This window comes from Oncorhynchus clarkii, chromosome 9 (assembly GCF_045791955.1).
Source record: "Oncorhynchus clarkii lewisi isolate Uvic-CL-2024 chromosome 9, UVic_Ocla_1.0, whole genome shotgun sequence".
Lineage (NCBI taxonomy): Eukaryota > Metazoa > Chordata > Actinopteri > Salmoniformes > Salmonidae > Oncorhynchus > Oncorhynchus clarkii.
The window spans coordinates 60,544,381-60,563,923 of record NC_092155.1 but is presented as its reverse complement, the minus strand read 5'-3'; the positions used below and the strand labels follow the sequence as shown (position 1 = coordinate 60,563,923).

Sequence of the window (19,543 nt, the reverse complement as noted above, 5' to 3'; positions counted from 1 at the left end):
TTTTAAAATATTTTTTTAGATATATTTTTTTAATATTTTTTGTATGTATTCTGTATTTTCTTATTTATACCCTTGTTTCGTTTTGCTAGACATGTTTCATTTTACCTTCTTAACAGCACTATCAACAAGATTGTTGATAATTTTGTATAATGAATAAAAAAATATATAAGTTTATGCTATTCCAATAAGAAAATGAGAACATGGATCAGAAGCATGTATGCGTTGTTTTTAACTGTTTTATTTGACATTATCTTTGGAATGAAAGCTTTTTGTAACAGAGTAACAATTGATTTGATAAAATATAATTATCTGTGTGTCTGTCTGTAGCATAGAGATAGATAGAGAACTCTAGTGCCCAAACCCCTGTTTTAGCATTATGACTTTCACCATTTTGAAGTAGTCAACTGGGTTGAGACTTCTTCATCCAGGTCACCAGTAGGTATCAGCCAATGAACTATACTCGTGAGCAAACACTCCATAACTGCAGGTGGCACTAAATCGCCAACCTTGGCTTTATACCTGTTCAAACAACACACTCCAGGACTGTGTGCACCTTTTCAGTTTCTTTGCCATCTCATAAGAAGTAGTAAAATAAGAAGATTATTGACTACTTCGAAACAGGGGTTGGAACCAAAATTATTGTCAATTTTTACATTCTGAACAAAACCATTATTTTTTCAACTATCAAAAAAAAAGTTATGAACCATTTAGAGCCCCCCAAAAAAGTACCTGTTTATGTCGTTCCTTTCTATTCCTTTTTAAACCTAAGATTTTTTATATATATTTTTTTTACATCTAGCTCAACATTAAATAACCACCAATCAGTGCTGATAGCGTAGCTTACTATGAAGTTGGCAGGCAATAGCCTAGTGGTTTATATGCATGATAGACAGAAAAGTGTACAGAGCAAGATGAGACTTACATTTTGTGGGTGGGGAGAGAGCAAGAGAGGGAGGATGAGGCTTGGCTTGAAGCACTAAGAATCTTGTTATGCTATGCATTATCTGAATTAGGCCCACATAATTATATCTACGGATGAGCGGCTTCTATGAAGTAACTTTGAATGTCTTTGAACTTCTGAGAGTTGCCTTAACAATGGACTAGAGCTATTGTTAGCTAGCTAGCTAACAAGCTTGTGTGTGCAGAGCAGCACCAGAATAAAATATACATCTTACCTTTTTGTAGTTAATAAATCAAATGTGAAATGTGATAACTATAGTATCCTTAACTATCAGTGAAAAAATTAATAAATTCTTCTCTAATTAAAAATCTCTCCCTAATTTCTGAATCACGCTTGTAACTTCGCCAGTAGGATACAGTAACCTATCCTTCGCAGGGGGTGAGGCAGGTAGCATAAACAGACTATAAAATATTTCCATCTGACAGACAGGCACTGGAATATGTTTCTGAGTGACAGAGTCAGGGCTTTGTATAGGTACTTTGTTGCGTTTTTTGTGGGACTGAAAAAAACATGCCAGGAACTAAAATAACATGATTAACCGTTTCCCATGCTTTTAAAATAATGGTTCTGTTCCGGAACTGTATAGATCACCTTCGTTCCCAGTTCTGATTCTGTTCCTCAAAAATGTAGTTATTTTTTCTGTTCTGTTCCCTGAACCGGTTCCAACCCCAACTTCAAAATGGATTCAATGTCACTGCCCGTACTCTCACATACGCTATAGTAGTACAGATTCAATGATGCGATGTCTGTAAGTCTATGGTCTGTAGTTGTTGTGACACTGGACGTTGCTAGGGGGCAGTCGTTCACTGGTCTGTGTCTACTCACTCTCGTTGCTTCGGCGCGCAATGACTTTCAAAGTGCCAACTCAAGCTAGAAAGCAAAAAGCACATTGGCTGGAAAACCGGGGCGGTTAGCTTGTCCACACAAACTCGACGACGAAGTGTCATATTTTCTCTGAGGGTTGCCGGTTAGCTTAATTTCGACACAAGATTTTGAAATAACCAACTGTACTTTTGGCCACAAACGTGAATCGATATTGGAGGTAAGTAATTTAGTTAGCTATGCGCTTGATTGCTATGTTAGCGGCTGAATTCTAGGTAGACAATTAGCCTAGCTAGCTAGTCTGCCCACAGATAGCCAGAAGTCTTTGTTTTGACAGTTCTGACAACTAAGTAGTGTAGCTAGCTAAGAAAATGGGAACGTTGGCTAGCTATCTGCGAATCTCCGTGTCTGGTGACGTTAACTGTTAGTTCGCTTTAAGAATCAACTTAAAGCCTTAACTAACACGTTAGCTATTTCGCTAACTACTGCTAACAAATTCAATATAATTGTATTGGTCGCCTACACATAATTTGCAGGTGCACCGAAATGCTTCTAGCTAGTTTCCAACATGGTTGGCAAGTTAACGTTAGCCTATAAGCTGATTGAATGCCTGCACACAGTAACGTTAGCTACAGACGGACAGTTACATTTTTCTTTACCATGGCCTTTACCCTGACAACAAAGATCACAAGTAAAGTGACTGAGAGGAGCCAGTTAAACTCATCTAACGTTAATCACATAATCTGACTCTTGACCGTCTGTGACTGGGCTGCCAAGTTTATTATTCACTTCACGCCATTTTAGCCAGTTGTCAGCAGCCAGCAACTCTTAAGATAGCAAATCAAATAGTTAATCCTCAGGTTAGTTTGAAGTTGCTTTCAACTCATTGGTTACTATTTGTGACTTTGAACTGTCCGATGAAACAATCAATGTTCCTGGGCTGTTTCCTTCCTCATCACCCACAGCAAGCAGTAATGAGGCAGGAGGATTGAAAGAGGAAGCAGGTGTCTCAAGCTGAGTATTGGGGAAGGAGGTGGAAGAGGACAAGATGCTTGAGGAGGCAGGCCAAGCAGGGACTGAGGCGGAGAGGGATGAGATCGAGATGGGGGGCAATGACCTGAGGGCGGAGGTGGTGAGGCTGAATTTGGAGCTCCGGGAGGCCAATGAGGAGAAACTACAGGCGGCCCGTTATGGCTTAGTGGTGCTGGAGGAGAGTGCTGAACTGAAGAAGAAACACACCCAGCTGGAGGAGGAGTATGAGACCCTCAAACAAGAGCAACAGCAACTCAAAGAGGTCAGCAGAAATGTTCAATGTCTATAGCTATACCAACCTTAATTCCAACCTTAAAGCTACTACTACGTGTGCATGGTGGTGACATTTTCTGTGATAGATTTTGTATTGCTTTGTCTAATCAGGCTCCACACTAACTACTTCAGTGTGAACAAGTTTTTACATTTTTTATTTTATGTATTTCACCTTTATTTAACCAGGTAGGCTAGTTGAGAACAAGTTCTCATTTGCAACTGCGACCTGGCCAAGATAAAGCAAAGCAGTGTGACACAGACAACAACACAGAGTTACACATGGAGTAAACAATAAACAAGCCAATAACACAATAAACAAGTCAATGACACAGTAGAAAAAATAGTCTATATACAGTGTGTGCAAAAGGCATGAGGAGGTAGGCAATAAATAGGCCATAGGAGCGAATAATTACAATTGAGCAGATTAACACTGGAGTGATAAATGAGCAGATGATGATGTGCAAGTAGTGCCAGTCACACGCTGCTCTGTATTGACCAACCTAGGATTAGCCACACAATGGACTTCCTGTTAGGACAGAAGCTTTTAGCTAAACTGTTCTAAACAAAGAAATAATCACAATCATAATGTTTGGCCGGGAGTTGTTCTTAATCCAGTGTTACGTAGAAATGTATGAATTGCCTACTGAACATTTGATAGGTTCCATGAAGATATTCTATCGTCTTGAACTCTTGTTACTAACTTGGCTGAATGACAGTTTCCCCAAGACTCAAGAGGCATAGTCTAGGGTTCATATGAATCATTCAGTTTGTGTGATAGAGGAGGACAGGTTGGTTTCTGCTCCTGTAGTGTCGTATGATGTTGATGTGTATAGATGTGATACTGTTTATTTCTGCTAGGGATCTGTGATGGAGGGATGAGGGCACATTAGTCAGCATATCCCATGTTGGAAGTGGAAACTGGAATTAATTTTAAGCTGCTCTGTTGAATGTAGACTGCATGGCATTAGAGGGGTGAACAGGGCAGGGAAAGATATTATTCATAGCACGCAAATCATTATCACTAATATAAAGGTTAAGCGGCATTCATGTAAATAAATAATCTCATAAAAATGTATATTGTAAAGGAACGTACAGTCACATTCTGACTATTGCTTTTGTAATTCATTAATCCAGCTAGTAGCATCCAACATAGACCCTGCACAAATAGGGCTACCATTCTGTTTTAAATACCTCATTGTAAAGTACAATTACTTTTCGCTTTCAAATGTATGCTAAACAAATGATTTCAAATTTGAACAAACCATAACTCTTGTGCACAGTGACGACTGGACAATTTACACGGGGAAAAAAAGAACATTTTACTGGAGAAACTGTGCAGAATTATGGTAAAACTCCCTCAGTTTTATTGTTACCAAACTTTGTATCTTCAGTTTTTCCTGTAAATGTGTTGTTATAAAATGTTCAGTGTAAATTGTTAAATTAGTCCTTTTGCATAGTTCTATGGTTTGTTAAAGGCCCAGTGCAGTCAAATTTAGTTTCCCTGTGTTTTTTATATATATTTCCACACTGAGGCTGGAATAATACTGTGAAAATGATGATAATGCCCTTTTAGTTTAAGAGATGTTTGAAAAGACCGCCTGAAATGTCAGTCTGTTTTGGTGGATGGAAGTTTTGGCCTGCCTGGAGACATCACCAGGTGGTAAATTAGTTGATAGACCAACAAGACACTTCCAAACCTCTGCCATAACAGCTAATTTTCAGTTTTCCCCTACCCTCTCAGGCCACTCCCAGACAGTCCTAACAAAATACTTGCTTAATTAAGGAATTTTTGTTTGTTAAGAATTTATTTGTCTTTTTGACCATTTGAATTGAAAACACAGTAAGGTACTTATTTGTTACCCAGAAATAATTTTAATATTATGATTTTTAAAAGGCTGCATTGTAGGGCTGGGCAATATATCTATTGAATTAGATTAATTCAAATGTATATTTTTCACCGTATCACAAGAATCAAGTTGACCGTATCACAAGAATCAAGTTTTTATTTTTCCCTTTCATGAGCGTTTGTCTGTCTGTTCTGTCTTTTTGGTCTTGTTTCCTTCGCTCCTTCTGTGCTGTGTGCACCTTACCATTTACACCAGAGATCTGTTTATAATGACGAGATGCTCATGTCTCTACCCTAACAATGGGAGTCGTTGTCCCAAATGTGGGAATGCAGGCAATAAGCTAAGATCCAAAATAAGTTCATGAAAATGCATTGGGCTTATTTTGGACTGATTTTTGGTGAGAGTGAAACCCCTCGCTTCTTCCTCTCTGTTTATACAAACACACCAAGCCCCTGCCACTCACAACAACATATGAGAGATCACTTCTTCTTCTCTGACAAGCGGTTTCAACTCCCTATTTGCGTTTGAGGTTTAGTCCAACAGAATTGGTCATATTGACACTGAAACACATTAAAACATTATTTTACTATAATAGAGAAGTTAACGATACCCATTTAATGTCTCAACTCCGTTAATTGCGACACTACTAAAAGGGGATTGTCAATGAACATTGATTCTGGGAAATGTATGCTCAGTTTGTCACGCACGGCATTGCGGTACCATGTACTGCTTGCAGTATTTTAGCCAAAGACTGTTATACTAGGTGTCTAGTCTGTGTTTTGTAAATGTGCAATAAGCGTAAAACATAATTCTATAAGGAATTGGCAACCCGTTCTCATTCTGAGAAAAGTTAGGTCCCTTGATTTCAACATCTGAACAAAGTGGACAGGCTAGCTAGCATGCTGTTCAAACTGTTTGGAGATGGACAGTAGGGTGTGTTCAATCATAACAATTTAAACTGTTATGCCTTGTTAGCTTGCAAATGGATCCAAGTCAACTTGAATATAAAGATTAACAGGCAACTCACTAGCAGGTGGCCTTGTGCTTGAGAGATTTTTTGAGACCTGTGTCTATAATGCCTGCTACAAAAAGTGTGCATTAAGTATGGTTCTGTTAAAATTTGTAACAGAAAGGCTATTTACTTGAAAGTAAATAAGTGATTATTGCAAAAAACAGGTTAAACTCTTTATATACAATTAATTAAATTATTAATGGTTCTTATGCAGGGTTGGAAATTACAACTTCCAAATCCGGGACGATTTTTGTCATTGGCTGTTTCACCAGCCACGTTGGCGGGTGGTCACACATCATTTGGGAATATTTTTTTGTCCGAATGCCATATGTAGAAGTTTGGTTGAGTTGACAAGATGGCTACTAAAGTGTGACTTTTTTTCCTCGTGTTTTTTGACCAGTTATATAATTTTGTTTGCAGCTAGGTTGTTTTTTAAAATTGTTTTAGTTATCCTCAACTTTCTGCTGCTTAGTGGCGGGGAGTCGACTCCAAAATAATTGATTCCTTGCCCATCGACTCCCATTTCTGGGTGTCAAGCTTCGATTACGCTAAGAACCGACTCCTCTAAGATTCAGTATTTTTGCAATTGAGGAAACTTGTTGCCGTAGGCTACTTTCAAGAATACTGTCACATTTTTTTACAGCAGAGAGAGAGAGGGGAGCGTAGGTAGGCATGTCGGCCACAAGGCAGACAGTCAAAACCATGCATCGGTAATCAAAAGATGTATAGGCTATCGCAATGCTATGTCTCTCAATTTCTTGACTTGCAATGTCTCGCGCAAGTTCACTAAAGTACGGCGTATCAACAAATAGGCTAAGCTATTCTACATGGAACAGACCGAAGACCAAACACACTAGTGTTTTTCATAGCAAAGAGCAGGTGAGCCAGGGGGAGGGAGGTTCAGGGCAAGCAGACACAGTCGAAACTGTGCGCATAGGCTATATCTTGGTAATCTGTATCTTGCAATGCGTATATTCACCTAAAGTATATATTAGGCTATCAACGAGTATGGGTAAGCTATTCCTTATAATGTCAGTGAATTTAAGTTGAACATCGCCAAATGCATAAGTTTAATTAGGCCTAAATCTGCAATAAAGTATTGTGCCTATATCTTATTTAATGAAACCCTGGCTGGCTGTTGATGTCCTAGGTCAGGCTCTCCAACCCTGTTCCTTGAGAGCTAACTTCCTGTAGGTTTTCGCTCCAACCCCAGTTGTAACTAACCTGATTCAGTTTATCAACCAGCTAATTATTGAATCAGATGCGCTAGATTAGGGTTGGAGTGAAAACCTTCAGGATGGTAGCTCTCCACGAACAGGTTTGGAGAGCCCTGTCCTAGGCAATAGATCGCAAAGCAGGGCATCCTTGCTAAACTTCTTGGAAATGGCAAGTTCACTTTCTCATCCATAAATGCATCTCAAGTACAAATACGGTTCAGCAGTTCATGTCAGCAGGATGGTGGTCATTGTTATTAGGAAGGATATCGACATATGAAATATTTTCACGACTAGAATAAAAACCTCCAGGTTTCCGTGATAACAGTCAGTTAAGTTAGAAGAAATTAAGAATTACAGGGTGCAGTCTGGAAAAACTACTCCTGTGTGAATTGGCCTCTAGAATAACGCACATGCTTGGATAATGATTACATATACAACTTCTCTAGTAATACACTTGCAAAATGGGATATAACATGGCAAAGAGTAGGCTTATCAGCGTAGAGTGTGTGGCATCATCCCATTGAATCCTTCAAGGCTGCACACAGCAGAAATATCACTGAAATATTCTAGTTCCTACACATCACCTTTTTAGATATTCAAACAAAATAGGCCTTTTATAGGCAAAGTTAATGAGCAAATAGGCAGCATCATGCTCATGTCAGTTCTCTAAAACGCAAATGTAGTCTTCCTAGTAGGACTGCAATAATATGGTATGTGCACATCCGTTTCAGTGTGCTTTGGGAGTCGAGCAAGAGTCCTCAACCGCAGGAGTCGACTCCAAAAAACCTGGAGTTGTGCACCCCTACTTCTGCTAGGAAGTCATCGTAGTCAGATTTATTTTCATCACAGATAAGCGAGTACCCAAGTTACCATGGTAATGGCCAGTCCCTTAGTGGCAGCTGAACATTTGTCGCACTTGATGATTGTGCTTGATTGAGCATGGATCACTCGTAAAAACGTTTATTAAACTTCTTGTGACTCTCAAACCCGGGAGCGTAATCATCGCCTGACACTAATTAGCATAACGCAACGGACATAAATCTTCCTAGAAAATCTTCCTATTCATGAAAATCACAAGTGAAATATATTGAAACACAGCTTAGCCTTTTGTTAATCACCCTGTCATCTCAGATTTTCAAAATATGCTTTACAGCCAACGCTAGACAAGCATTTGTGTAAGTTTATCATAGACTAGCATAGCATTATGCCTTGCTAGCAGCGGGCAACCTTGTCACAAAATCAGAAAAGCAATCAAATTAAATTGTTTACCTTTGATGAACTTTGGATGTTTTCACTCACGAGACTCCCAGGTAGATAGCCAAAGTTCATTTTTTCCCAAAATATTATTTTTGTAGGCGAAATAGCTCCGTTTGTTCTTCACGTTTGGCTGAGAAATCGCCCGGAAATTGCGGTCACGACAATGTCGAAAAATATTCCAAATTAGCTCCATAATATCGACAGAAACATGGCAAACATTGTTTATAATCAATCCTCAAGGTGTTTTTCTAATATCTATTCGATAATATATCTGTCGGGACATTTAGTTTTTCAGTAGGACCGATTGGAGTAATGGCTACCTCTGTATTTTACGCGAGAATCTCTCTCGGAGCCACCATGTGACCACTTACGCAATGTAGCCGCCTACGTCTATTCTTCAACATAAATGCGTAAAACTACGTCACAATGCTGTAGACACCTTGGGGAATACGTAGAAAGCGTAAGCTCGTTGATGACACATTCACAGCTCAATAGGGACTCATTGGAACGCAGCGCTTTCAAAACCTGGGGCACTTCCGGATTGGATTTTTCTCAGGCTTTCGCCTGCAACATCAGTTCTGTTATACTCACAGACAATATCTTTACAGTTTTGGAAACTTTAGTGTTTTCTATCCAAAGCTGTCAATTAAATGCATATTCTAGCATCTTGTCCTGACAAAATATCCCGTTTTAAACGGGAACGTTTTTTTTTTTTCCAAAATGAAAGTACCAACAGGCTAAAACACCCAAATACTTTAATTGCTCTCAAATTTATTTGTTTGCTTCTACATTTCTATTTAGGAGCACATCATCTACTCTCCCCAATTTCGATCTTGTCTAATCGCTGCAACGTTCCAATGGGCTCAGGAGGTGAAGGTCGATTCATGCGTCCTCGGAAACATGACCCGCCAAACCGCGCTTCGTAACCCCCGCCCGCTTAACCTGGAAGCCAGCCGCACCAATGTGTCGGAGGAACCACCGTTCACCTGACGACTGGGGTCAGCCTGCAGGTGCGCTGCCCGCCACAAGGAGTCACTAGAGCGCGATGAGCCAAGTATGGTTATGGCCGGTTGTGATACAGCCCGGGAATGAACCCGGGTCTAAAGTGACGCCTCTAGCACTGCAATGCCTTAGACCGCTGTGCCACTCGGGACAACCTTTTTATTGTTTGTAAAAAATATTTTGGCTGTAAAAAAATAAATAAATGGTTGCTGCTAGATTATTTTTTTATCCATCTGCCACAGCGGCTGGTGGACCACAAATAAGATTTGCCTACCTGGTCTTTGGAAGGTTTATATTTAGCCTATGTATAACTTCATAAGCCCTTAATTTATTAGATTATTGCTGACTGTTTGAAAAGCAGTGTTTTTTTTTAACCTTTTTAATTGTACAACAAAGCATATTTAGAGGACATTTTAAAAGATCTAGATATATATTGTGACTCGCCCATAAATGTGAAAAAATTGGGATATGGTTTTTTAGGACGTATCGCCCAGACTTACTGCATTGGGCCTTTTAAACTTTGAAATCAATGTTTTTTGTTTGGTATACATTTTAAAGTGGAGTCTCAGCGTAATTCTGTTACAATGGAACTGCCCGTCATGCATTGCATGTTGTGAGTAAATACCATATTTTATGTAACTGCATGTTCAACAAAGGTTGCTTGTTCACATTTCTTTAGTAAATTACATCATCGGACCAGTAGGACAGATTATAATTTTTTAAAATTATTATTATTACTTGTCCGAAAGCTGATGTCACTTGTCAGCCCGCAAAAAGGCCAGAAACACCTTTGGCCAAAAGGGTTGAGTACATAGCAGAGATCAGAATTTTTATTCTACGCTTGCCCATAGACGAGAGGAATCATGACATAGACAAAACACCCAATATATTTAGTGGAGCCAAATATTTTCTAATAGCCTATTGAACTCTGCTGGAGCTGTGGCATTGAAGTGTGTGCCGAAGTGAGGGACACAGTCAACGAGCCTCGCTGGCTGTGCGTCTTGTGATGGGTTGTAAGTCATCATGGGCTGCAGAGCAACTCTGATGTCCTCACAACTGGATTATTATAAACTGATTCACATGTTTGTTTCATCCTCTTCTCTTATTAGGCTACTATATGCATTTTAGGTAGGTTGCACATTGCTAAAATAATATGGAAATAGGCTTAGACCAACTAGGCATTTATTTCATAAGCTTTTCTCAGCTGTAGCCTGTTTTCTTTTGACTTGTCATCTTGATATTTGTTGTTAAATTTATTTGTAATTAAAAAAAAAAAATATGAGAAGAGCATGGACTCCGACTTCCATAATTATTCCCATTTAAAAGCTGCAACTTAAACACTATTAGACTAGTTTTGAAAATATTCTTCATAAATGTATGGTTTTATGATATTTCAGATAGTAGGATTAGGCTTTTGGTCGTTTGATTCGCAACGGCAAGGAGGGATTTTTCTTCTTCTGGTTTCGCGTGCATCATTTTTGTCTTATAACTGCTTTGCTCAACTGTAAGCTTTGTTCAAATTTCTCATTCGATTTTTATATCTTGCTATTTGTCCCATCTCATTATTACCATAGGCCTCGCATGTTTTGGGGTTATTCAAAAACAACTTTGAACTTTCCTGAAATACTGATCATGAAATAGCGCGGTAGGATAAATCTATCATGCGTTAAACTGAAAGAGTGCCTTACTAGGCCAAGTCATATTCATATAAAATGTAGAGAAAATAGACAATTTGAGTTTCTATAACAATATGACACCTGAGTGTCCGCTATAGAAAATAGACTTCGGCTATTGGCCCAGATCATCCTACGTTTATTGGAGAGAGAAAATAACAAAAAATGTTTGACCGGGACTTTTGCACTGCCTTGTTGAGACTAGCTCTGTCTAAAATGTTTTCTTCATCCAATTCTGATCAGAGTAATTGTTTGATATTGGTATATTTTATTTTACTGAAAACTATTTTGTGTTCTGATTTTTTCATTTTTATTTTTTTATTTTTATATGTACTTGTTCTGGACAAGCCTTAATGTCAAGCCCTGACTAATCATGAGATATAGGCCTATTTACCACCGCCGTAATACGTTTTGACGTTGAATGAGTCAACAGGTATTTCGCCTAGTGTAAGGACCAAATTCTATTAGTGAGGTAGAGTCCAGCGAGAATCGAATGAAGTTAGGCAAAAGGGTGTACATGTCTGTGCTCTGCATGTCCTTGTTAAGACATTACCGATGCTAAGGGATTGTTTGTTTCTGTAAATCAAATTGTATTGGTCACACACACATTTTGCAGTAGTGTTCCTAGTGTCCCTTTATTAAAGTGGCCAGAGATTCCATGTCTATGTAGATGGGCAACAGCCTCCAAGGTGCAGGGTTGAGTAACCGGGTGGTAGCCATCACTAGCCGGCTATTTAACAATCTGATGGCCTTGAGATTTACGCTGTTTTTCAGTCTCGGTCCCAGCTTTGATGCACCTGGACTGACCTCGCCTTTTGGATGGTAGTGAGTGTGAACGCCAAACGGGTGCTTCACAGTGATGCGTCCGGTGTAATATCTGTCTCATTGTTCTATCTGTGGTTTAATTGTTTTGAATACACCATCCTGTCCGTCTGCAACCTGTTTGAACAACAGTCTGTTCACTTTGTTTAGGTTTTGTAATCAAGTGGCCTACCTGGATAAGAAGATTAGCATTTCTCAGAATGAGAACGAGTTGTCAAGTCAATTTCTTATATAAATGCATGTTATGCTCATTGCACATTTATAAAACATGGACTAGACTGCTAGCACCCAACAGTATGTGGCTAAAATGCTGCTAGCGCACAAAAGAAACAGAAAATAAATGTTCCACAATCATGTTCTTTGATACTCCCATTTTTGTAGGGTCTGCTATGTTCTACATTTTGGAAGTTGAGACATGTTATGTGTTTCGTTAGAAGGGAAATCAACTGATTTCTGATGGACCAAACATCAAATAGCAAGTTGAAACTGCTTGTTGTCAGAGAGGAAGAAGTGATCTTTTGTCTTTGTTGTAGAGTGGCAGGGGGAGTGGCTTGGTATCTGTGAGCGAGTGGGAAGGTGCACAGTTTACTCAGCACAGAAGGAGCGAAGGAGATACAAGCATTTGAAATATCGCGTTAAAACATAAATTCAAATTAGTTTGATATATATCATACCAGACTGGTTTGAGCTAGGGCAGTAGCAGCACCAGGCAGTCTCAGTAGTAATCCTTCCCTGGCTAGTGACATGGGGCGTTGTCCTTGTGCATGGCTGCTCAACAGACATGATTAGAGACAGCTTCTCATGGGATTCTACAATCTTTTTCCTACCATGTCCAATCCATCTAACCCTCACACATAGTCATGGCCAGTGGTTCTGTGTGTGGTCCATATCCTTTAGTGAGTTTATTTCATTGACTGATTTTCTAGACAGACTGGTGATGTCATTTGAAAGAATATATTCCTCTTTGGCTTGTCCCATAGATTAATCTGGTTTGTAGTACCACATTCTCAACTGAGGAAATGTTGGCCTAAGTTATGCATGGGATGTACTCAAGACTGCTCAGATTTCGACAGCTGGTCTGTGGAGTCCTATTTCCACTGGCACCGATATACATCTTTGTTTTTTTGGGTCTAAGTAAAAAGTGCTGCGTTTTCAGTAGATGTGCCACTTGGCACTGTGTTGTAGTTTTCACTCCAGTGATAGACCTTATGCCATACAGACCACCATATGGTGGTCACGCAACCAACTCTATACAAATAAATGTTGCCTTTTTTTTGCTTTTGTCTGTCTGTTTGTAGGCTCTGGCAGAGTCTACATGACACCGAAATAAATGCCTATCTCTTTGCTTTGTCTCCGCCTGTGTGTACTAGGCTCTGTCAGACTCTGTGAACCACCACAAGCGTGCAGCAGCAGATGGGGAGACCCGGGAGGAGTGCCTGCTGCAGGAAACTGCCAGCAAGGAGGCTGCCATGGCAACCAGCATGGCTGAGCTTCAGGTCGAGTTACGGCAGGCGCGTATCACTCTGGGCAACGCTCACGCAGAGATTGACCGTCTGGCTGGCCTCTCATCCCAGCTAAAGAAGGTATAAATATACGGCCTATCCATTCACTGAGATACTGAATGCTTTACACACCAATATTTTCTTGCATATGGAAAGATAAAACTCTATTTAATGTAATTTGTTAGTCTCTCCATTCAACTCAAATGTAGGAATTCCTAGTATTAGTCAAAAAGGGATTACTTTACGCCCTTAATTCCTGCTAGTCTCTTGTGTGTTAACGTTTAGTAAGGAGCAATGTGCAGTGCTTCCATAACGTTAATGTGTAATTAGTTCCACTGAGAGCGTGTTTGCGTTCACAGGAGTGTGAGTGTTGGGAGGCGGAGAAGGGCCACATGAGGAATGAGATGAAGGAGTATAAGGTGCGGGAGCTCCAGCAGCTCCAGGACAACAGTGAGCTGGAGGAGGAGAACACCTGTCTGCAGAAACAGGTGTCTGTACTCAAGGAGAACCAGGTCAGTGTCTCTCCCTTCTCACCTCACTGATAATCAACCATAGAAATAGAATGAATAGAATAGTATCTCCATCTCCATTCAAGTCAATTTAATTTAACCTTTATTTTTATCAGGGAGTCACACTGAGACCAAGGTCTCTTTTACAAATAAGCCCTGAATTACAGAAAATACACACATCAAAGTATAAATACAGAATGCAATCAGAAAGATGTCATAATGGGTAATGATAGACACTTAAGTGTACAAAACATTTGGAACACCTTCCTAATATTGAGTTGCACCCCCTTTTGCCTTCAGAACAGCCTTAATTGTTTGGGTCCATGGACTCTACAAGGTGTCAAAAGCGTTCCACAGGGATGCTGGCCCAGGTTGACTCCAATGCTTCCCACAGTTCTCAAGTTGGCTGGATGTGCTTTGGGTGGTGGAACCTTATTGATATACGGGAAACTGTTGAGCGTGAAAAACCCAGCAGCGTTGCAGTTCTTGACAAACCGGTGCGCCATACCCCGTTTAAAGGCACTTAAATATTTTGTCTTGTCCATTTACACTCTGAATAGCACACATACACAATCCATGTCTCAATTGTCTCGCGGCAAAATAAATCCCTGTTTAACCTGTCTCCTCTCCTTCATCTACACTGATTGAAGTGGATTTTAAAGGTGACATCAAAAAGGGATCATAGTTTTCACCTGGTCAGTCTGTTATGGAAAGAAGATGTTCCTATTGATATATACACTCTGTGTGTCCACCTAACTTTTAAGAAGTATTTTAAACGACTAAAGCCAAATGTGGAAACTAAAGATATAACTTCCTCCGCACTTGTGCATTATCATAATTCATATGTGCCTCACTAGAAATCCTCCTACGTCATGACAAAAAATGGCATGTTACTGTCCTGTTAATGTGCCTTGACCTTGAAGCCTAAACTGTTGAGAAATAAAAAACCTAACTGATCCAAATGGTTGCCCAATCGCAGGCAGGCAAGTTATTTCAAAATGAATATGCATTCAAAACGCCAGGCTTTTGAAAGGTTATTCAAATGACACGCTATTCACTGCAGTTGACAGCGTAGACTAGAGTTTTGTACTCAATTGAAAACAATAACATTCTACATTACATTGTCTTGTTGTAGCCAAGGAGGATATATTTCTTGTCCCTAAAAAAACTGAAATAATAGGGTAGCTTTTCGAGCTGCGTACCCGGGAACTGTGAGGGAGTGCACTCAGCGCAGCCTCAGGAGCCCACATAGTGAAGGCTACCTATGATTTTGTTATCTGATTAACATTCACTGTGCTATTAAGCATAATATTGAGCTTATGAATTATGGTCTAATATGCATATGCTTCTACTTAGCTATAGGCTAGATCTCGATCCTGTCTTTGTTCTGTTGCACAATTACGCACCTGGCCTCTCTGCTGCAAGGACTATTCCTTTTTAATCTTGTGGAGTCCCAGGAAAAGACAGATTACAAAAGCTTGTTGGACACTTATTTCGACTTATTTCCTTTAGCCTACTAATAGCGTATTGGAGGAGAGATTGCTCTTGCTTGCTAAATGTAAAATAGGCTACAGCATTAAAGGAGAAGCCCATATTTTCCTGTCTTACTGCATCCTGATGAAATAGGCCTACACCATATGAGTGGCCTGCTAATGTACCTTTTTGGTTCTTCTAAACTGTCGAGAATAGATCCAAACTGATCCAAATATGCAGTTATTTCGGTGGTTATTCAAATTAGCCTAAATCACTTCAGTTTACAATAATTGTGTATTCACTTGATAACAATAAGAAATTCCTCATTGTGCTGTGTTATAGCAATTTCCTTGTAGAAAAATGTAGGCCAAGGCCTAATTAATAGTGGAGCTTTGCGTGCCTGGGGACCGCAGCCTGGCGGAACGCACTATAGACCTGCCATTTCATAATCTGTTAACTTATTTTTCTTACACTGATATGGAAATATTTAGCTTTATATCCCAAATATTTAGCTAATGAATGGCCTAATATCTAGCTAATATTTACTTTGACTGCACATCAGTAGCCTCTCTTCCAGCTGTTCCCATGCGCAACAGGCTATAAGCTACGCAAGCCTCTCCGTAATAGGCCATTGCTCTTGTCATTAAATCCCAGGAAAAGCTATAGGCTTCAAAAGCTATAGGATATTTATTTTGCTACTTTTTTTATGATTGGCCTAATAGTCGATTCAGGGAAAGAAGCAGGCTTGACCTTGATAATTGCTTAATGTAAAACAGGCTTACAGCATAGAAAATACAGAGATGAGCACAGTGAAAAAGAAGACCTAAAGGAATTGACAACCATTGGAAAAATGACAATCACTTGCTAACCAGTTGAGCATCGAGGCAATGACATGCTGTAAAAGATGCGCAGGCTAAACAGCGTTTGTTGTTGAATTGCTACGTTTAAATACAAGTTACTATATTTTTCATTAGGCCTGTATGTACAGTGCATTCGGAAAGTATTCACACCCCTTGTTGCGTTACAGCCTTATTCTTAAATAGATTTAAAAAAAAAAAAAAAAAAATCTATATATCTCATCAATCTACACACAATATCCCATAATGATAAAGCAAAAACAGGTTTATAGACAAATTTGCAAATGTATAAAAAATGTACAACTGAAATATCACATTTACATAAGTATTCAGACCCTTCACTCAGTACTTTGTTGAAGCACCTTTGGCAGCGATTACAGCCTTGAGTCTTCTTGGGTATGTCACTAAAAGCTTGGCACACCTGTATTTGGGAAGTTTCTCCCATTCTTCTCAAATCAAATTTTATTTGTCACATACACGTGGTTAGCAGATGTTAATGCGAGTGTAGCGAAATGCTTGTGCTTCTAGTTCCGACAATGCAGTAATAACCAACGAGTAATCTAACCTAACAATTCCACAACTACTACCTTATACACACAAGTGGAAAGGGATAAAGAATATGTACATAAAGATATATGAATGAGTGTTACAGAAAGGCATAGGCAAGAAGCAGTAGATGGTATCGAGTACAGTATAGACTGAGATGAGTAATGTAGGGTATGTAAACATTATATTAAGTGGCATTGTTTAAAGTGGCTAGTGATACATTTTTTACATCAATTTCCATTATTAAAGTGAGCTTGAGTTGAGTCAGTATGATGGCAGAAGCCACTCAAGATCTGTCAAGTTGGCTTGGGAGTGTCGCTGCACAGCTATTTTCAGGTCTCTTCAGAGATGTTAGATTGGGTTCAAGTCCGGGCTCTGGCTGGGCCATTCAAGGACATTCAGAGACTTGTCCCGAAGCCACTCCTGTGTTGTCTTGACTGTGTGCTTAGGGTCATTGTCATATTGGAAGGTGAATCTTCACCCCAGTCTGAGGTCCTGAGCACTCTGGAGCAGGTTTTCAACAAGGATCTCTCTGTACTTTGCGCCATTCATCTTTCCCTTGATCCTGATTCCCAGTCCCTCTCTCTGAAAAACATTCCCACAGCATGATCCTTCCACCAGCATGCTTCACCGTAGGGATGTTGCCAGGTTTCCTCCGGACGTGGTGCTTGGCATTCATGCCAAAGAGTTCAATTTTGGTTTCATCAGACCAGAGAATCTTGTTTCTCATGGTCTGAGAGTCTTTAGGTGCCTTTTGGCAAACTGCAAGTGGGCTGTCATGTACCTTTTTAAGGAGTGGCTTCCGTCTGGCCAATCTACCATAACGTCCTGCGTGGTGGAGTGCTGCAGAGATGGTGGTTCTTCTGGAGGATTCTTCCATCTCCACAGAGTAACTCTGGAGCTCTGTCAGAGTGACCATTGGTTCTTCTTGGTCACCACCCTGACCTAGGCCCTCCTCCTGATTGCTCAGTTTGGCCGGGCGGCCAGCTCTAGGAAGAGTCTTGGTGGTTCCAAACTTCTTCCATTTTCAGAATGATGGAGGCCACTGTGTTCTCAGGGACCTTCAAAGCTGCTGAGCATTTATGGACCCTTCCCCAGACCTGTGCTTTAACAAAATCCTGTTTTGGAGCTCTACGGACAATTCCTCCAACCTCCTAGCTTGATTCTTGCTCTGACATGCACTGTCAACTGCAGGATCTTAGGTAGACAGGTGTGTGCCTTTCCAAATCATGTCCAATCAATTTAATCTACAACAGGTGAACTCCAATCAAGTAGTAGAAACATCTCAAGGATGATCAATAGAAACAGGATGCACCTGAGCTCAATTTCGAGTCTCATAACAAAGGGTCGGAAAAACATATTCAAATAAGGTTTTTCTGTTTTTTTAAATTTGTAATACATTTTCAAAAATGTCTAAACCTGTTTTCTCTTTGTCATTATGGGGCATTGTGTGTAGATTGAGGTGAAAAATGTATTTAATCAATTTTAGAGTAAGGCTGAATACTTTCACGAATGCACTGTACATTGAAGTGTGTGTGATATACACTACCGGTCAAAAGTTTTAGAACACATTCAAGCGTTTTTCTTTGTTTGTACTATTTTCTACATTGTAGAATAGTGAAGACATCAAAACTATGAAATATCACACATGGAATCATGTAGTAACCAAAAAAGTGTTAAACATAATCAAAATAGATTTTATATTTAAGTTTCTTCAAATAGCCACCCTTTGCCTTGATGACAGCTTTGCATAAATATATATGTTTTTTTTTTATACAGTTCTCTTTCTAGATATACATACATTTTGCATACACATTTTTACATACATTGTACTTTTATATAAAGCAGTCACATAACAATAATACATGACCAAACATTTGCTCTTTAATCCCAAGCCACACTCAACCCATCCCACCTATCACCATAGACCACGCTCATTTGTTTCCCATGTGCCATATATTTTTCTATTGCGCTGTGATGTTTTACATAATTTTTTTACCTTTCTAATTGGATAGTATCCACAGATTGCGAGCTAAAGATAAACATTTCCTACAAGTGTTATATTATTTATTGACTGACTATGGCTTTCCAAATCGCCCAACACGACTATTTGTAAGGTTAATTTGAAGTGCATGTTGTGATTATGTTTTTTACCATTCCTGAACCTTCGACCAGAAACAAGCTACATAGGGGTAAAACCAGAATAAATTATCTATTTATTCTGTCTCTATTCGCATGCCCCATATATACAGTGGGGAGAACAAGTATTTGATACACTGCCGATTTTGCAGGTTTTCCTACTTACAAAGCATGTAGAGGTCTGTAATTTTTATCATAGGTACACTTCAACTGTGAGAGACGGAATCTAAAAAAAATCCAGAAAATCACATCGTATGATTTTTAAGTAATTAATTTGTATTTTATTGCATGACATAAGTATCTGATCACCTACCAACCAGTAAGAATTCCGGCTCTCACAGACCTGTTCGTTTTTCTTTAAGAAGCCCTCCTGTTCTCCACTCATTACCTGTATTAACTGCACCTGTTTGAACTCGTTACCTGTATAAAAGACACCTGTCCACACACTCAATCAAACAGACTCCAACCTCTCCACAATGGCCAAGACCAGAGAGGGTGTAAGGACATCAGGGCTAAAATTGTAGACCTGCACACGGCTGGGATGGGCTACAGGACAATGGACAAGCAGCTTGGTGAGAAGGCAACAACTGTTGGCGCAA

General features: G+C 39.6%; 1 protein-coding gene across 2 annotated transcripts in view; it reads left to right on the top strand.

Annotated features, from left to right (window-relative positions):
• The first annotated feature begins 1,839 nt into the window (after positions 1-1,839).
• LOC139416658 (protein bicaudal D homolog 2-like) overlaps positions 1,840-19,543 on the top strand; it is a 39,397-nt gene continuing 21,693 nt past the window's right edge. For both annotated transcript variants that reach the window (XM_071165602.1, XM_071165601.1), the window contains exons 1-4: positions 1,840-2,003; positions 2,749-3,077; positions 13,289-13,501; positions 13,780-13,932. In XM_071165602.1, the coding sequence (XP_071021703.1) occupies positions 2,832-3,077; positions 13,289-13,501; positions 13,780-13,932 (612 nt within the window). In that variant the 5' untranslated portion in view covers positions 1,840-2,003; positions 2,749-2,831. The remainder of the gene's footprint in view (positions 2,004-2,748; positions 3,078-13,288; positions 13,502-13,779; positions 13,933-19,543) is intronic.